This window comes from Dipodomys merriami, unplaced genomic scaffold (assembly GCF_024711535.1).
Source record: "Dipodomys merriami isolate MVZ:Mamm:240054 unplaced genomic scaffold, mDipMer1.0.p SCAF_440, whole genome shotgun sequence".
Classification (NCBI taxonomy): Eukaryota; Metazoa; Chordata; class Mammalia; order Rodentia; family Heteromyidae; genus Dipodomys; species Dipodomys merriami.
The window spans coordinates 606,635-620,271 of record NW_027206003.1 but is presented as its reverse complement, the minus strand read 5'-3'; the positions used below and the strand labels follow the sequence as shown (position 1 = coordinate 620,271).

General features: G+C 58.9%; 1 protein-coding gene across 1 annotated transcript; it reads left to right on the top strand.

Moving 5' to 3' along the window:
* The first annotated feature begins 265 nt into the window (after positions 1-265).
* Lypd8 (LY6/PLAUR domain containing 8) lies at positions 266-11,907 on the top strand. Its single transcript, XM_069994084.1, has 6 exons — positions 266-331; positions 4,576-4,691; positions 5,203-5,319; positions 8,628-8,795; positions 9,527-9,658; positions 11,548-11,907. Exons 2-6 carry the CDS (start codon positions 4,622-4,624, stop codon positions 11,778-11,780), a joined length of 720 nt encoding a protein of 239 aa, XP_069850185.1. The 5' UTR covers positions 266-331; positions 4,576-4,621; the 3' UTR covers positions 11,781-11,907.
* The last annotated feature ends 1,730 nt before the right edge of the window (positions 11,908-13,637 follow it).

The following is a 13,637-nucleotide window of genomic DNA, read 5'->3' as shown; positions in this document are numbered from 1 at the left end:
TTTTATCTACGCAGGGGCTGTTTTCGTGTCTCAGGGACAATAAAGAAACAGCTTTCCGTTATGCTGGCATGAGGGGTGCTGTTCACGGGTCAGGAAGTGACTTAGGGAGCCACCGGGGACACAAGAAAATGCCAGTGACCCAGGGGTGCGGTAGAGGGCGTCGGTGGCGTGTGGATGTGTGTGGCACGTGAGGCTCACAGCCCAGCCCGGCCTCCCAGACCCCGCCCGGCCCAGACTGCCTCTGCCCCGCACCTGCTCTATAAAGCGGCCTCCCACCCGCCCAGCCCTACCGGGAGCCGCTTCCCAGCCAGCGTCCGCACAGACCGAGAAGGTGAGGGGGATTCCAAGGCCGCAGCTGAGGCCAGAGGGAGACGGTTCGAGGCCGGCTCGCCCAGCTTGGCCGGCTCGCTCCTCCCGGCTCAGCCCAGCTCGCCCAGCTCACTCCGCCCGGCCCAGCCTGGACCCTTCAGGCTTCCTCTGCTGTCACGCCCTCAGGAGACAGAAGCCGGGAGCCAGGGGAGGGCAGGGGCCGGGGCAGGGCTGGGGCCAGGGCCGGGGCCGGGGCCGGGGCAGGGGCAGGGGCCAGGGCCGGGGCAGGGGCTGGGGCCGGGGCAGGGGCCGGGGCCGAGGCCGGGGCAGGGCTGGGGCCGGGGCCGGGGCCGGGGCCGGGGCAGGGGCCGGGGCCAGGGCAGGGCTGGGGCCGGGGCCGGGGCAGGGGCAGGGGCAGGGGCTGGGGCTGGGGCCGGGGCAGGGGCCAGGGCCGGGGCAGGGGCCGGGGCCGGGGCCAGGGCAGGGGCAGGGGCCGGGGCCGGGGCCGGGGCTGGGGCCGGGGCTGGGGCCCGGGCCGGGGCAGGGGCCGGGGTCGGGGTCGGGGCAGGGGCAGGGGCTGGGGCTGGGGCAGGGGCCAGGGCCGGGGCAGGGGCAGGGGCTGGGGCTGGGGCAGGGGCCGGGGCAGGGGCTGGGGCCGGGGCAGGGGCCGGGGCCGAGGCCGGGGCAGGGCTGGGGCCGGGGCCGGGGCCGGGGCCGGGGCAGGGGCCGGGGCCGGGGTCGGGGTCAGGGCAGGGGCAGGGGCTGGGGCTGGGGCAGGGGCCAGGGCCGGGGCAGGGGCAGGGGCTGGGGCTGGGGCAGGGGCCGGGGTCGGGGCAGGGGCCGGGGCCGGGGCCAGGGCAGGGGCCAGCACAGGGCTGGGGCCGGGGCAGGGGCCGGGGCAGGGGCAAGGCTGGGACTGGGGCAGGGGCCGGGGCAGGGCTGGGGCAGGGGCAGGGGCTGGGGCAGGGGCAGGGGCAGGGGCAGGGGCCGGGGCAGGGGCAGGGGCAGGGGCAGGGGCCGGGGCAGGGGCAGGGGCTTGCTGTTGTGTTTTCTGTTCTGTGCTGTGCTGTATCTTCAGAATGTTCCTGCGCTCTGGCTCCAGTAAGATGACCGTCATTGTGGGAGAGCTTCGCAAGCTGGAGGAAATGTTTAGGGATGTATAGATAGATAGGTAGGCAGGTAGGTGGATGGATGGATAGATAGATAGATAGATAGATAGATAGATAGATAGATAGATAGATAGATAGATAGATAGATAGATAGATAGATAGATGATAGATAGATAAGATAGATAGACAGACACACGGATGCCACCTCTTGTATTGGCCCCTGCTGTCTGCAGAAGTGGCAGCAGGCTCTGAGTCTCCCTGCTGGACCAACTCGACTCTTCCTGTCTGCTGTGTTCCACTGAGCGGAGTCTTGACCTCTTTGACCTTCACACGTTTCCTTCTGGAAATGAGGCTCATGATGAAGTGTGCACACAGAAGAGCCGAGGCGCTTTAATCTCTCCCTCCACCCTGTCCTCTCCCTCCCCTCCTCCTTCACACCAGTGAGCCCGGAGGCCCTTCCTGGGAGGCCCAGCCTCGGGGACCCCTCCACCCCGGGTCCAACACGCAGGGTTCTCCCATACCGAGAGCACGAGGCTGCTTCGCAGCCTGGGTGCCATGGGTCCCCGGGAGACATAGTTTACCTTTCTCTCTGGGTCTCTAAATAGTAGGACCGTTGGGGAAACATCCGGACTTCTTGCCTTCCTGACTGGGTTAATTCTTCCTTTTCACTGATCCTAATAAGTCAACCAGAGGATCACCGTGCAATGTGTGTATTAGAGTGTGTGTGTGTGTGTGTGTGTGTGTGTGAGAGAGAGAGAGAGAGAGAGAGAGAGATGTACAGTGTATGGCAGTGTAGGACGTGGTGCATGGGGTGTGTGTGTGAATAGCATGTGATTTACATGTATGACGTCGGTGGTAGGAATGGCGTGTTTTCGTGCCGGGCGATGTTCGGGTGTGTGTATGGTGTGGCGCACGTGTAGCGTGAGGTAGCGAGGACTCCGCTATGAGGGCGGGTGTTGCCATCTTAGTCGGCAGCCGTTGCAATGTGCAAGTGAGTTCCGGAGCTGAAGGTGTGCAGGGACCTGCGCCACCTCGGCCCCAGAGCTGCTGACGCCCCTGCACGTCTGTGTCTGTGTTAGAGCAGAGCTGAGGCCGGCCGAGCGGGAACACGCCTGCTCTGTCCTTCCCTGGCCACGCGGTGGCGCTCAGCACCGGCCGCTCCAAGCGTGTCTGGTTCAGTGTCTCGGCTCCACAGCCGCCTGCCGGGAACGCCGGGCAGGCGGGCTGTGCAGACCGGGCGGCCGCGCGCTGCATTCTCCCATACGCGGCACATCGAGGTCCTCGGAATCCAAACGCACATAAGGACAACTTAGCACGCCACAAAGATGGAATCAGCAGTGGGAGGAGCACAGGGATTGGGCTGCTGGCTGGGGGAGAGGGCTCCGGCTGGGCCTGAGCAGCCGTGTCTGAGAGCCGTCCTTGGTGACGGCGGTGGTCAGGGGCTCTGTCTCACACCAGCCAGGGGTGAGAACTTGGTTCTGAGTGCGTTCGTTCACCTCTCCAGACCTTAGTCTCCCGTAAGTGCTAGTAAGGGTGCGATGGATGGATTACACCAGCGGAGAGTAAAGATTTGGCAGAAAGCACCGTACAGCACAATCAACGCGTGTGTATCTGTGGCACCAGTGGCCATGACAGAACTCCTAAGAATAGAAAGAGACCGTAGGGAGATACCAGCCACAGACAGACAGACACTGCGCTCTGAGAGAGCCAGACGTGGGTCCCAGCCCAGCTACAGACAGACACCGCGCTCTGAGAGAGCCGGACGTGGGTCCCAGCCCGGCTCTTTTCCCTGGCACTCAGTGATGAGTGATTTAATAATGTCCTCCAAAGAGCCATGTGTGTGCTCTTAATGGCCAGCCTGCAGCACAGCCAGGAGGTGGTAGAACTTCTAGAAGGTGGAGCCTATGACGGGAAGTTAGCTGCCCTGGTGTGTGCCCCTGAAGGAGAGGCTGGGACCCGGCCCCACGCTCTTGCTGAGCAATCCTGCTGCTGGGCGGGGACGGGACACACAGCACTGTGTGCTCTCCTGTGTTCTCCTGTGTTCTCCTGTTCTCTCCTGTGTTCTCCTGTGTTCTCCTGTGTTCTCCTGTGTTCTCCTGTGTTCTCCTGTGCTCTCCTGTGTTCTCCTGTGCCCTCCTGTGCCGTCCTGTGCTGTCCTGTGCTCTCCTGTGCTCTCCTGTGCTCTCCTGTGTTCTCCTGTGTTCTCCTGTGCTCTCCTGTGCTCTCCTGTGCTCTCATGTGCTCTCCTGTGTTCTCCTGTGCTCTCCTGTGCTCTCCTGTGTTCTCCTGTGCTCTCCTGTGTTCTCCTGTGCTCTCCCGTGCTCTCCCGTGTTCTCCCGTGTTCTCCCGTGTTCTCCCGTGCTCTCCCGTGTTCTCCCGTGTTCTCCTGTGCTCTCCTGTGTTTTCCTGTGCTCTCCTGTGCTCTCCTGTGTTTTCCTGTGTTCTCCTGTGCTCTCCTGTGCTCTCCTGTGTTCTCCTGTGCTCTCCTGTGCTCTCCTGTGCTCTCCTGTGTTCTCCTGTGCTCTCCTGTGTTCTCCTGTGTTCTCCTGTGTTCTCCTGTGTTTTCCTGTGCTCTCTTGTGTTCTCCTGTGCTCTCCTGTGTTCTCCTGTGCTCTCTTGTGTTCTCCTGTGCTCTCCTGTGCTCTCCCGTGCTCTCCCGTGTTCTCCTGTGTTCTCCTGTGCTCTCCTGTGCTCTCCTGTGCTCTCCTGTGTTCTCCTGTGCTCTCCTGTGCCATCCTCTGTGCTCTCCTGTGCTCTCCTGTGCCCTCCTCCGTGCTCTCCCGCCGCCAGCCCAAGGCAATGGGCCCTGGAGAAGCTGAGCCGCTGAAACCACAGGCCTTAGGGATCGTGTGTTGCTTTGAGGCGATCAGGCCGGGTGTCTGTTCAGTGAAGGGCTTCCAGCCGACTCCTCTTCCTCCTAACTGAACCTGGGTCTGCTGCCCTGGCTCCCAGGAAACGGCCCCGCTGGGCTTCACCTGGGTGCAAAGATGCCGCCACAGGCATTAACGCTTAGGAACCTCGTGTCAGCCCGGCGTGGACGCGCATCACCGCGCCGCTCTCCCTGGCGGGATGCTGATGTCCACTCAAAGGGGGCCCAGGACGGGGCTGCTGGTGTGCGGTGTCTCCAGCCCTGGGCTGTTTCCTTGTGTCTCTGCAGGCTGAGGCTCGGGCCCCACGCTCCCACGCTCCCACGCTCCAGAGACATGAGCGCCGGCACCGTCAGCTGTGCCCTCCTGGCCGGGCTCCTCGCGGCCCTGGCCGTCACAGCTGTGGGTGAGAGAAGTCCCCGGGGCCCACTGGGGGGTCTGGGGGGGCTGGTGGGAGGTGGACAGAGGAGGGGGGTGGGTAGGGGGGCTGGTGGGAGGTGGACAGTGGAGGGGGGTGGGTAGGGGGGCTGGTGGGAGGTGAACAGTGGAGGGGGTGGAGGGGGGGCTGGTGGGAGGTGAACAGTGGAGGGGGGTGGGTGGGGGGCTGGTGGGAGGTGAACAGTGGAGGGTGGGGGGGGCTGGTGGGAGGTGGACAGTGGAGGGGGGTGGGTGGGGGGCTGGTGGGAGGTGAACAGTGGAGGGGGGGGGCTGGTGGGAGGTGAACAGTGGAGGGGGTGGAGGGGGGGCTGGTGGGAAGTCGACAGTGGAGGGGGGTGGGTAGGGGGGCTGGTGGGAGGTGGACAGTGGAGGGGGGGGGCTGGAGCGCAGGGTCTCCAGCTCCTCCACGCTGCCGGCCCGGGCTCCCTGCTTGGTGAACGTCCACTGGAGGCTGACCCCACGGATGTGTGGCCTCCTAGAGCCCCTAAGTTGCGCCCAGTGTGACACCACGATGAGCTCCTGCAAGAATGTCAGTGCGACCGAGTGCCCAGCAGATGCCCACAGCTGTGTGGCCTGGCTGACCAGCTCCATTCTGGGTAAGCCATCTGGACGTGTGCGTGCATCGCCCACCGAGGACCTTGCGGGAGTGGGAAGGTCCCTGCGTGAGGCTGGCTGGGGCGGGAGAGTCGTGAATGAGACTGCCCGCCCAGACCAGCCGGGGGGGGGGGGGGGAGGGTGTCACGTGTGGGGACCTTGGAGCAGAGCCCCGGACAGCGCCAGACAGGCCGATCAGCACCTTGTGATGTCCCGGACGGGCGCCGGTGGCTCCCGCCCGCAAGCCGGCCTCTCCGGGAGGCCGAAAGGTCTGGGTCCTAGGCAGGTCCAGGTAGAAGGGTTGGCGACACACCATGTCGGTGAGGAGCTGGAAATGGCGGTGTGTGGCGTTTATTCCAGTTATCACAGGAAGCCTCCCAGCAGATCCTACTGACCATCGGAGCTGGAAACAAGACTCCACCTCGAAACTAATCAGGGCTGGAATCAGGTGGCAGCAGCCTGCTCAGTACATAGGATGACCTGAGTTCAAACCGAGTTCTGAAAACACAAAGGGAAAGCAACAAAAAGAGAAGTTGCTATCTTCGATTGGGGCTTCATTCTAGCTGGACCTTCGTGGGTCTAAGAAGCAAAGGCAGGCCCTGGTTAAATTTCCAGGCAGCCACCGGCCCCAGAGGCCCGCAGTCCCAGACTCTGTTTCCCAAACGGGTCCTTTCTCCGCTAGAACAAACATACTTCCTTTCAAGTGCTTCCTCACCAGACGTTTTGCCTGTAGCCATGATGGTAATCTCACTCTGAGAGCACAGAACTTCTCTATACACAAAACAGGAAGAGATCGTACCTTGAGCTGCCGTTTAAAACGTCCTCGGTCAGTAATTGCCAACATTTTTTGTTGCCATAGTATTTTGAAGTAAACACACACACACACACACACACACACACACACACACACAGTTATTGTCCACAAAAATACTTTAGTAATTTATATCTGATAGGAACTTTCTAGCTATAGCTACTATATCATGATCATACCAAAGAAATTAACTGATATTTTTCAGCTTCTTCTAATACTTAAACCATTTTAAAGTTAATATTCAATATACATATGTAAAAGGGAAGCAGGTAAATGGAGGGGTGGATGAAGCTGATCAAGAGGCACTGTATTCATAAACATATGAGCGGAAACCCTCTTATGACTATTTAAAGCTAGTAAACATAAAGTCTCCACTAGTGATTATAAGGTGTTGTAATACAAATAGTTGACGTATTAGAGTTAGCATTTGCCCCCCCCCAATCCCCAACTTGCATTTTGCTGGTAGGCTTATTAAGTCTAATTTGTTATAAACTAGTTCATCACTTTTTTGGTTCAATCCTAGGGATTTATTGGAGAAGTGAACCTGTTTTCCTGCAGCTGATCCATGTCTCTGGCTTTGGTTAACTGCTGTTCTCTCTCTCTCTCTCTCTCTCTCTCTCTCTCTCTCTCTCTCTCTCTCTCTCTCTCTCTCTCTCTCTCTCTCTCTCTCTCTCTCTCTCCCCCCCCCCCTGCCCCTCCTGCAGCCGTGGGTGTGTGAGCTCAGAGTTCTGTGCTGCTAGGCCGGCCGTCACTACTTGAACCATGGCTCCCCAGACCATGTTTGCTTTAGCTTTTAAAATAAGCTCTTAAATGTATGCCTGGATTGGCCTAGACTACAATCCGTTAGTGCTTCCTGCAGAGCTGGGATGATGGGTGTGTACACCAGGCCCAGTTTATTTTCGTTGGTTGAGGTGGTGTCCCACTAACTCTTGCCTGAGCTGGTCAGCAAGCCTCCCTCCCTCTGGCCTCTGCGCCGATCGGAGCTGCACATACAGGTGTGAGCCACCGCACCGTGATCGGAGCCACACGTACAGGTGTGAGCCACCACACTGTGCCGATCGGAGCCGCACGTACAAGTGTGAGCCACCGCACTGTGCCGATCAGAGCCGCACGTACAGGTGTGAGCCACCGTACCGCGCCGATCGGAGCCGCACGTACAGGTGTGAGCCACCGCACCATGATCGGAGCCGCACGTACAAGTGTGAGCCACCGCACTGTGCCGATCGGAGCCGCACGTACAGGTGTGAGCCACCGCACCGCGCCGATTGCTTCCTTGTGGTGTCAGTTAATGTCTACCCCAGTTCCTGGTGCTTTCTGTAAACTAGATCGGCGCTGCCCAGCGGCCTTCCTCCCGGGCCCGTACTTCCCTTCCGGCGTCTGAACTGTGGGTGCCATGCTGAGGGAAGCTGACTTTAGGTCTGTTCTATTTTATTTTCTGTGATGCGCGGGCAAGGCCGCAGCCGCCTCCTGCCAAGGAGGCCCCTCACAGGTCCCGCCTGCCCTCTGAGCGTGCCTGTGAGCCAGGATCTCATTAGGCCATCCAGGCTGGTCTTGAACTTGCTGTCCCTGCAGCTGCACTGATCACAAGCGTGCACTGCCACGTCGATCTAATTAATCTCCGTTTCAATAGCCAGATTTGCGAGTGTCTAATCCTATCCTAACTCAGCTCTAGGAGCCGGGCTGACCTCACATTCCACTTTGTTTTCGTTTTTGGTTCTAGTTCTCACCATGTATTTATTGTTAAGTTTATGTTTATTATTACAAGGCGCTGTGCAGAGGGGTTACAGTTACACACGTCGGACCGAGAACACATTTCGTTTTGGACGGTGTCCCCTTCCCTTGCTCCTCCCAGCCCTCCCAGCCCCCCTGCGAGTTGTAGGGTTCATTTCCAACGTAGCATCCGTGAGGACCGAGGCTGCCATTGCTCACCCTCCATCTCCGTGGCTTCCTTACCCTCCCAAAGACACACAGAACAAAAGGCAAAGAAAACACAACCAGCAACAAAGAAAAAGACCTCTTGTTTTTAGTTCCTGGCGTTCATGTTGATAAACGTTACTGCACAGGCATCGGCCTTGGTCTCCTCTCCTGCACGCACCTCCTCTGCCCTCCCTGTGTGCGCATGCCCGGAGACCGGGTCGCTTATGACGTCCTGCATCTGAGCGAACACGGGCGCCGTTGTCTCTCTGAGCGAGGCGCGGGGACGCCTGTTGTGATTCACGCCACACAAGGCGCAGGGGTCCTTTTCATTGCTTTTAGAGGCGTGTAGGCTCCTGGCTGGATGGTCAGGTATTGCGTCTGCCTTTGCTGCCTAGCCCGGGCTCTCTTGTTGGCCTTTGTCTAGACTGAAGTTAACCCGGGTCTCTGAGTCTCCTGATAAAGGTCAGAGACTCCTGACAGGGAAGGCTTTTCACACCCGTGGAAACTTCCTCAGTGACTCCAGTGCCTCACTGAGCTAAGCAACCCTGCCGCAGCCTCTCGGCCATGCTTGTGTTTGTCTAGGAGACACCAGCATGCTCAAGCAGAACATGTCCTGCTCACCCAGCAACTGCACAGGCCACGGGGACACCTCGGTGGTCTTCACCGTCCGGGTGTCGGGGCAAGAGTTCTTCCACTTTGCAAACCAGTGCTGCCAAGGAAGGAGCTGCAACGACACCAGCGATGTTCCAGGTCTGTGCAGGCCGGCCGGGCGGCCTGTGTGGGGGGGGGGGCCCTCCCCCCCCCCCGTCCCCGCCCGGCCTGCTCCCCCCCACTGCCCCTCCATGCCTGCGCCCCCCCCACCGCCCCTCCCCCGGAGGCCGGCTCAGGTCCCACAGCCAGCGCATGCTGGAGAGCACTCCTGCTCCCGTCCGCCTTGCAGTCCTGCGAGGAACGAGGAGACACACTGGCCGCGGCTGCTCTGCCCTCCCCAGCGCCCCAGCGTGCGGTGGCAGGGCAGTGGGGCTGGTGGCCGCTCTCAGACCTCATGGCCCCTGCCGAGACGCCACGTCCTGGAACTGATGGCGGATTCCAAAGAACACCTGTCCCTGTGGGACTCATCCACCAGTGTTTGCTGTCTCGGGAACTAAAGCTGAGAAAATTCACTCATCCGAATTAGTTTACTAAAAAGAACAACGCACATCACAGTCGTGATAATCGTGCACTTAGACTCGTGGCGAGAAGAGTGAATCCACACGCCCATTTGTTACAGATATAAACATACATTCATTACGCACATGGCTTTAAATCTGTAATTACGCAAGGTGCTAACAGATAACCCGCCATTACATTATTCTACGTCCTATAAAGGGCTGGGTCTGAGACTCCCCGGGTCTCATGGTCTCTTGGCAGCTTTGCTTTTCTGGGGCAGGGCCGGTTCGGTATGGCGACCCATCCTGAGTAATGACTCCTGCTCTCCCCAGCTGCCACAGACCAGTCCAGTAACACAGAGTGCCCGGCTTGTTTTGGGTACAACACCACGTCCTGCACTGAGAAGACCCAGAAGTGTAACAAGCAGGAGCGGTGCGTCTCTCTGACCGCGGACATTACCAATGGTATGTTTCAGAGTTCCAGTTCCTTCTGGGGGCTTGAGTGGAAAGCTCAGGCCTTGAGCCACAATTGGGGGGTGAACAACTTTGGCATCTGCTGATACTTTTTGTTGTTGTTGTTCCTGTAGTCTTCCTCTTCTAAACAGATCTGTCATTGAAATCGTTCAGCATGTAACCATTTTACAATGGCTTCCTTTTCTTTTAAAGTCTCTGTGACATCTACGTTAATATTTTTTGAAGTTCTAAAGAGCAACAATGGTATCAGTGGGGTTTTCTCTGTTCATCTTGTCCTCAGGATCTTCTGGTTTAAAAGGTGGATGGTTTCTGTTTTTGTTTTCTGTTTGGGGTTTTTTTTGGTGCCAGTCCTGGTGCTTGAACTCAAGCCTTGTGCTCACGACTAGCCTTCTACCACTTGAGCCACAGCTCCACTTCTAGCTTTCTTGGTAGTAATTGGGCATAAGAGTCTCAAGGGCTTTCTTATCCAGGCTGGCTTCAAACCATGATCCTCGGATCTCAGCTTCCAGCGTAGCTTTGATTATAGGCATGAGCCATCAGCACCTGACTCCAAGATAGTTTTTAAAAAACTACTCTGGAGATGTGGCAGGAACATATCTTCCTAAACTCCTAGCACCGAGCGGATAATAGCTACGAAACAACAGTGAGCTCCTTCCTTCACTGAGATGTGGTAGGATTTTTTAAAATTCCATTTCAGAGAAAGTAAAGAGTAAGCCTTGAGTTCAAACTGCGGCCCTGTCCCTCATGTTCCGAGAGCTGCTTGCCTTCCGGGTGGTTTGGGTGTCAGCTGACAGCAACAAGGGCACCGAGCACCTGTCTCATTAAAGCTAGCTGCTCTGTTCTGTCACCGCCTTGCAGATGTCAGCCTCAAAACATAATTCTGATTTAAGATCAAGACATTTGTCTGCTCTTCTTTTCTTTCAAGGTCAACTCAAGGAAGGCAAAGTCAGATCTGGAGAAGAGAGTTGGAAGGAGTTAGGAACCCCGGGTTTAGATCAGATGCAGAGGGTTGACTTTTGAACCTGCCTTGGTAGCGGCTTCCTCCCCCTCCTCCCCCTCCTCCCTCTCCTCTTCCCCCTCCTTCTCCTTCTCCTTTTCCTTCTCCTCCTCCTTCTCCTCCTTCTCCTCCTTCTCCTCCTTCTCCTCCTTCTCCTTTTCCTTCTCCTCCTCCTTCTTCTCCTTCTTCTTCTCTTCCTTCTTCTCCTCCTCCCCCCCTCCCCCTCCCCCTCCTCCCCCTCCCCCTCCTCCCCCTCCTCCCTCCTCCTCCCCTCCTTCTCCTTCTCCTTCTCCTCCTTCTTCTCTTTCTTCTTCTCTTCCTTCTTCTCCTCCTACCTCCCCCTCCTCCCCCTCCTCCCTCCCCTCTTCCCCCTCTTTCTCCTCCTCCTTCTCCTTCTCCTTTTCCTTCTCCTCCTCCTTCTTCTCCTTCTCCTTTTCCTTCTCCTCCTCCTTCTTCTCCTTCTTCTTCTCTTCCTTCTTCTCCTCCTCCCCCCCTCCTCCCCCTCCCCCTCCCCCTCCCCCTCCTCCTCCTCCCCCTCCCCCTCCCACTCCTCCCCCTCCTCCTCCCCCTCCTGCAGCTGTGTAGACGCGTAAGGAGATCAAGTCCATACTCCAGCTCTGATCCTCACTTTTGAGCATGGGTTTGCCGTTCACCCCTTGTGCTGTGTCCTTCAGGGCTACGTGGAGGGGGGATCTGGCTTCTGACCTCTGTGGATCTTCTCTCTTTACACTGCTGCGCTGGGCTGCTTCCTTCAGGGACAGGCGGGCTCTCTGATGTGCTTTAGCTGCTGTGTGACAGCTGGGCGGCGGCGGCGGCGGCGGCGGGAGCAGACGCGGGCAGGGAAGGGGCCTGCGAGGCCTCACTGTCTCTCCTGTGTTCTCAGGAACTCAGTCCCGGCTCCTGGTGAAAGGCTGCTCTGACATCAGCAGCTCCACCTGCGGGGCCCTGTCGGCCGGGAATCAGATGGTGGCAGACGTCCTGTTCATCCAGGTGAACTGCACAGAAGCGGCCGCCAGCCCCACCCCCAAGCCCAGCAGCTCCAGCCCGGGCCGCCTCAGAGCCTGGGGCGGCTTCTGGCCCCCGGCCGGCCTCCTCCTGGCCCTGCTGCTGCTCTGAGGCGTGGGGCCTCCCGGCCGGGCCGCCCACCGGCCTCTTCCGCTCTTGGTTCTCCTGGTTTCGTTGCTCCGTGGGTGGAAGGCAGCAGCCACGCTGGCGGGCTTTCATTAAAGGGTTGGGTCACTCACTGGCCACGTCTGTTCTGTGCGTCCGGCGGCCCTGGGGGGTGCACAGCACCCCATCTCCGTGTGCCGGGCCCCTGCACGTGCACGCGTACCTCCATCCCTGCAGGAGGGACATTCGGTCCCTTGGAGGGAGGGCTGGCCTCTGCCCCTGCCAGCGGCTCCCCCCGCAGCCTCTGCGCCTGAGCCCACTGATCCCCGCCCCACGCTGAGCGCCCGCAGCGGCCTGGCCCACGGCCCCACGCGAGCCCCCGTCTGCCCCACACTGAGCAGCCTGGCCCCCGGCCCCACGCGAGCCCCCATCCGCCCCACGGCCCCTCCCGAGCTCCCATGCCCCGCGGTTGTCCTGGCTGAGGCCCGAGGCCTAGGGGGAACTGTGAGTGTCATTTCAGGGGCCTGCCACCACGGGGCCCCAAAAGGGTGCCCGAGGGGTCCCCGGCCGGCAGCACGCGGCTGGGGCTCGGGAGCCAGGCTTCAGCAGGTTTCCCGGAGCATGTCGCCCCAACGCCTGAGTCCCTTTCCTGAGAGAACCCAGACCCAAGCACCAGCGTCCACGCTCGCCTCACTAACAAGAGCAGCTGCACCAGCGTCCACGGAGGCGCAGGCTTGACAACGACCGGAGCGTGGCGTGGCCTGGGGCTTGTGTCATTGAACACTGGAAGATCCCGGTCAGGGTGGCTCTTTATTGCCCAGCATTATGCCAGGGGCCGTAAAGGCTGGCCACTCATTACCTCAGGTAATGAGTTTGAAATCATGCCAGACTATAAAAAAGCCACTCAAGCAATCGAGTTCCAGTCTTTTCCTCATTCGGTTCCACCTCACACCCCATGACACACCACTGTGATACCATGGCCGAAACGAGGACATGAATGTTGAAAACCCACCGTTCAACAACAGGCGTCTCCCGTGCCCCATCTCTTTTCCCCAACATCCATTTTCTGACCCAGGACCGAAGTCTTCATAGTTAATCTCCATGTTGACTCGTTCCCTTCCAGTCAGGCTGGGTCTGGATCTTTCTTTTTTTTTTTTTGGTCGGGTCGTGGGGCCTGAACTCTGGGCCTGGGCCTGGGTGCTGTCCCTCAGCTCTTCAGCTCAAGGCTAGCGCTCTACCACTTGAGCCACAGCGCCACTTCGGCTTTTTTTTCTTTTTGCTTATGTGGTGCTGAGGAATCGAACCCAGGGCCTCAGGCATGCAAGGCAAACGCTCTACCACTGAGCCACCTTCCCAGCCCTGGATCTGTCTTTCAAGACCTTGATTATCGGCGAGTGATTTTTGTAGAGTCTCTGCGCGTGAGCGTGTCCATTTCCCATCGAGAACATTCTGGTCATCCTTTTTTTTTTGGCAAGCATTCTACAAACCATGATAGGCTCTTCCTCATCGTGTCAAGAAGCACATGAGGTTAACTCATCACATTACCATTATCCTTGACTGGTTGCTTAGGGGGAGTGTAAAGTTACTATGATACTGCTAACAACAGTAGGCTGTAGACGGGGGGGGGGGGGGAGCGGTCCAGGAGCCACCGTGCAGCCTGCAAAATGAAGCAGCGAGGGAAGGGCTGGTGGAGGCGCTGGGTGAGGAAGTTGGGAGGGGGGCTGAGCTCTGTTCAATGACAGCTCCTTTGTACGACTGCTTAAAGAGAGTAATAAAGAACGAAACCAATGGAGGGTCAGAGCTGGCCCCAGATTAGGGATTGGACACACTCTAAGCGTGAGGACGCAGAAGTTGAGATGTTAC

Excerpts from the sequence above, each read along its gene's own strand:
- Lypd8 (XM_069994084.1), top strand. The coding sequence starts at position 4,622 with ATGAGCGCCGGCACCGTCAGCTGTGCCCTCCTGGCCGGGCTCCTCGCG. Across the intron at positions 5,320-8,627 it reads GCTGACCAGCTCCATTCTGG|GAGACACCAGCATGCTCAAG; the intron begins GTAAGCCATCTG and ends GTGTTTGTCTAG. Across the intron at positions 9,659-11,547 it reads GACCGCGGACATTACCAATG|GAACTCAGTCCCGGCTCCTG; the intron begins GTATGTTTCAGA and ends CTGTGTTCTCAG.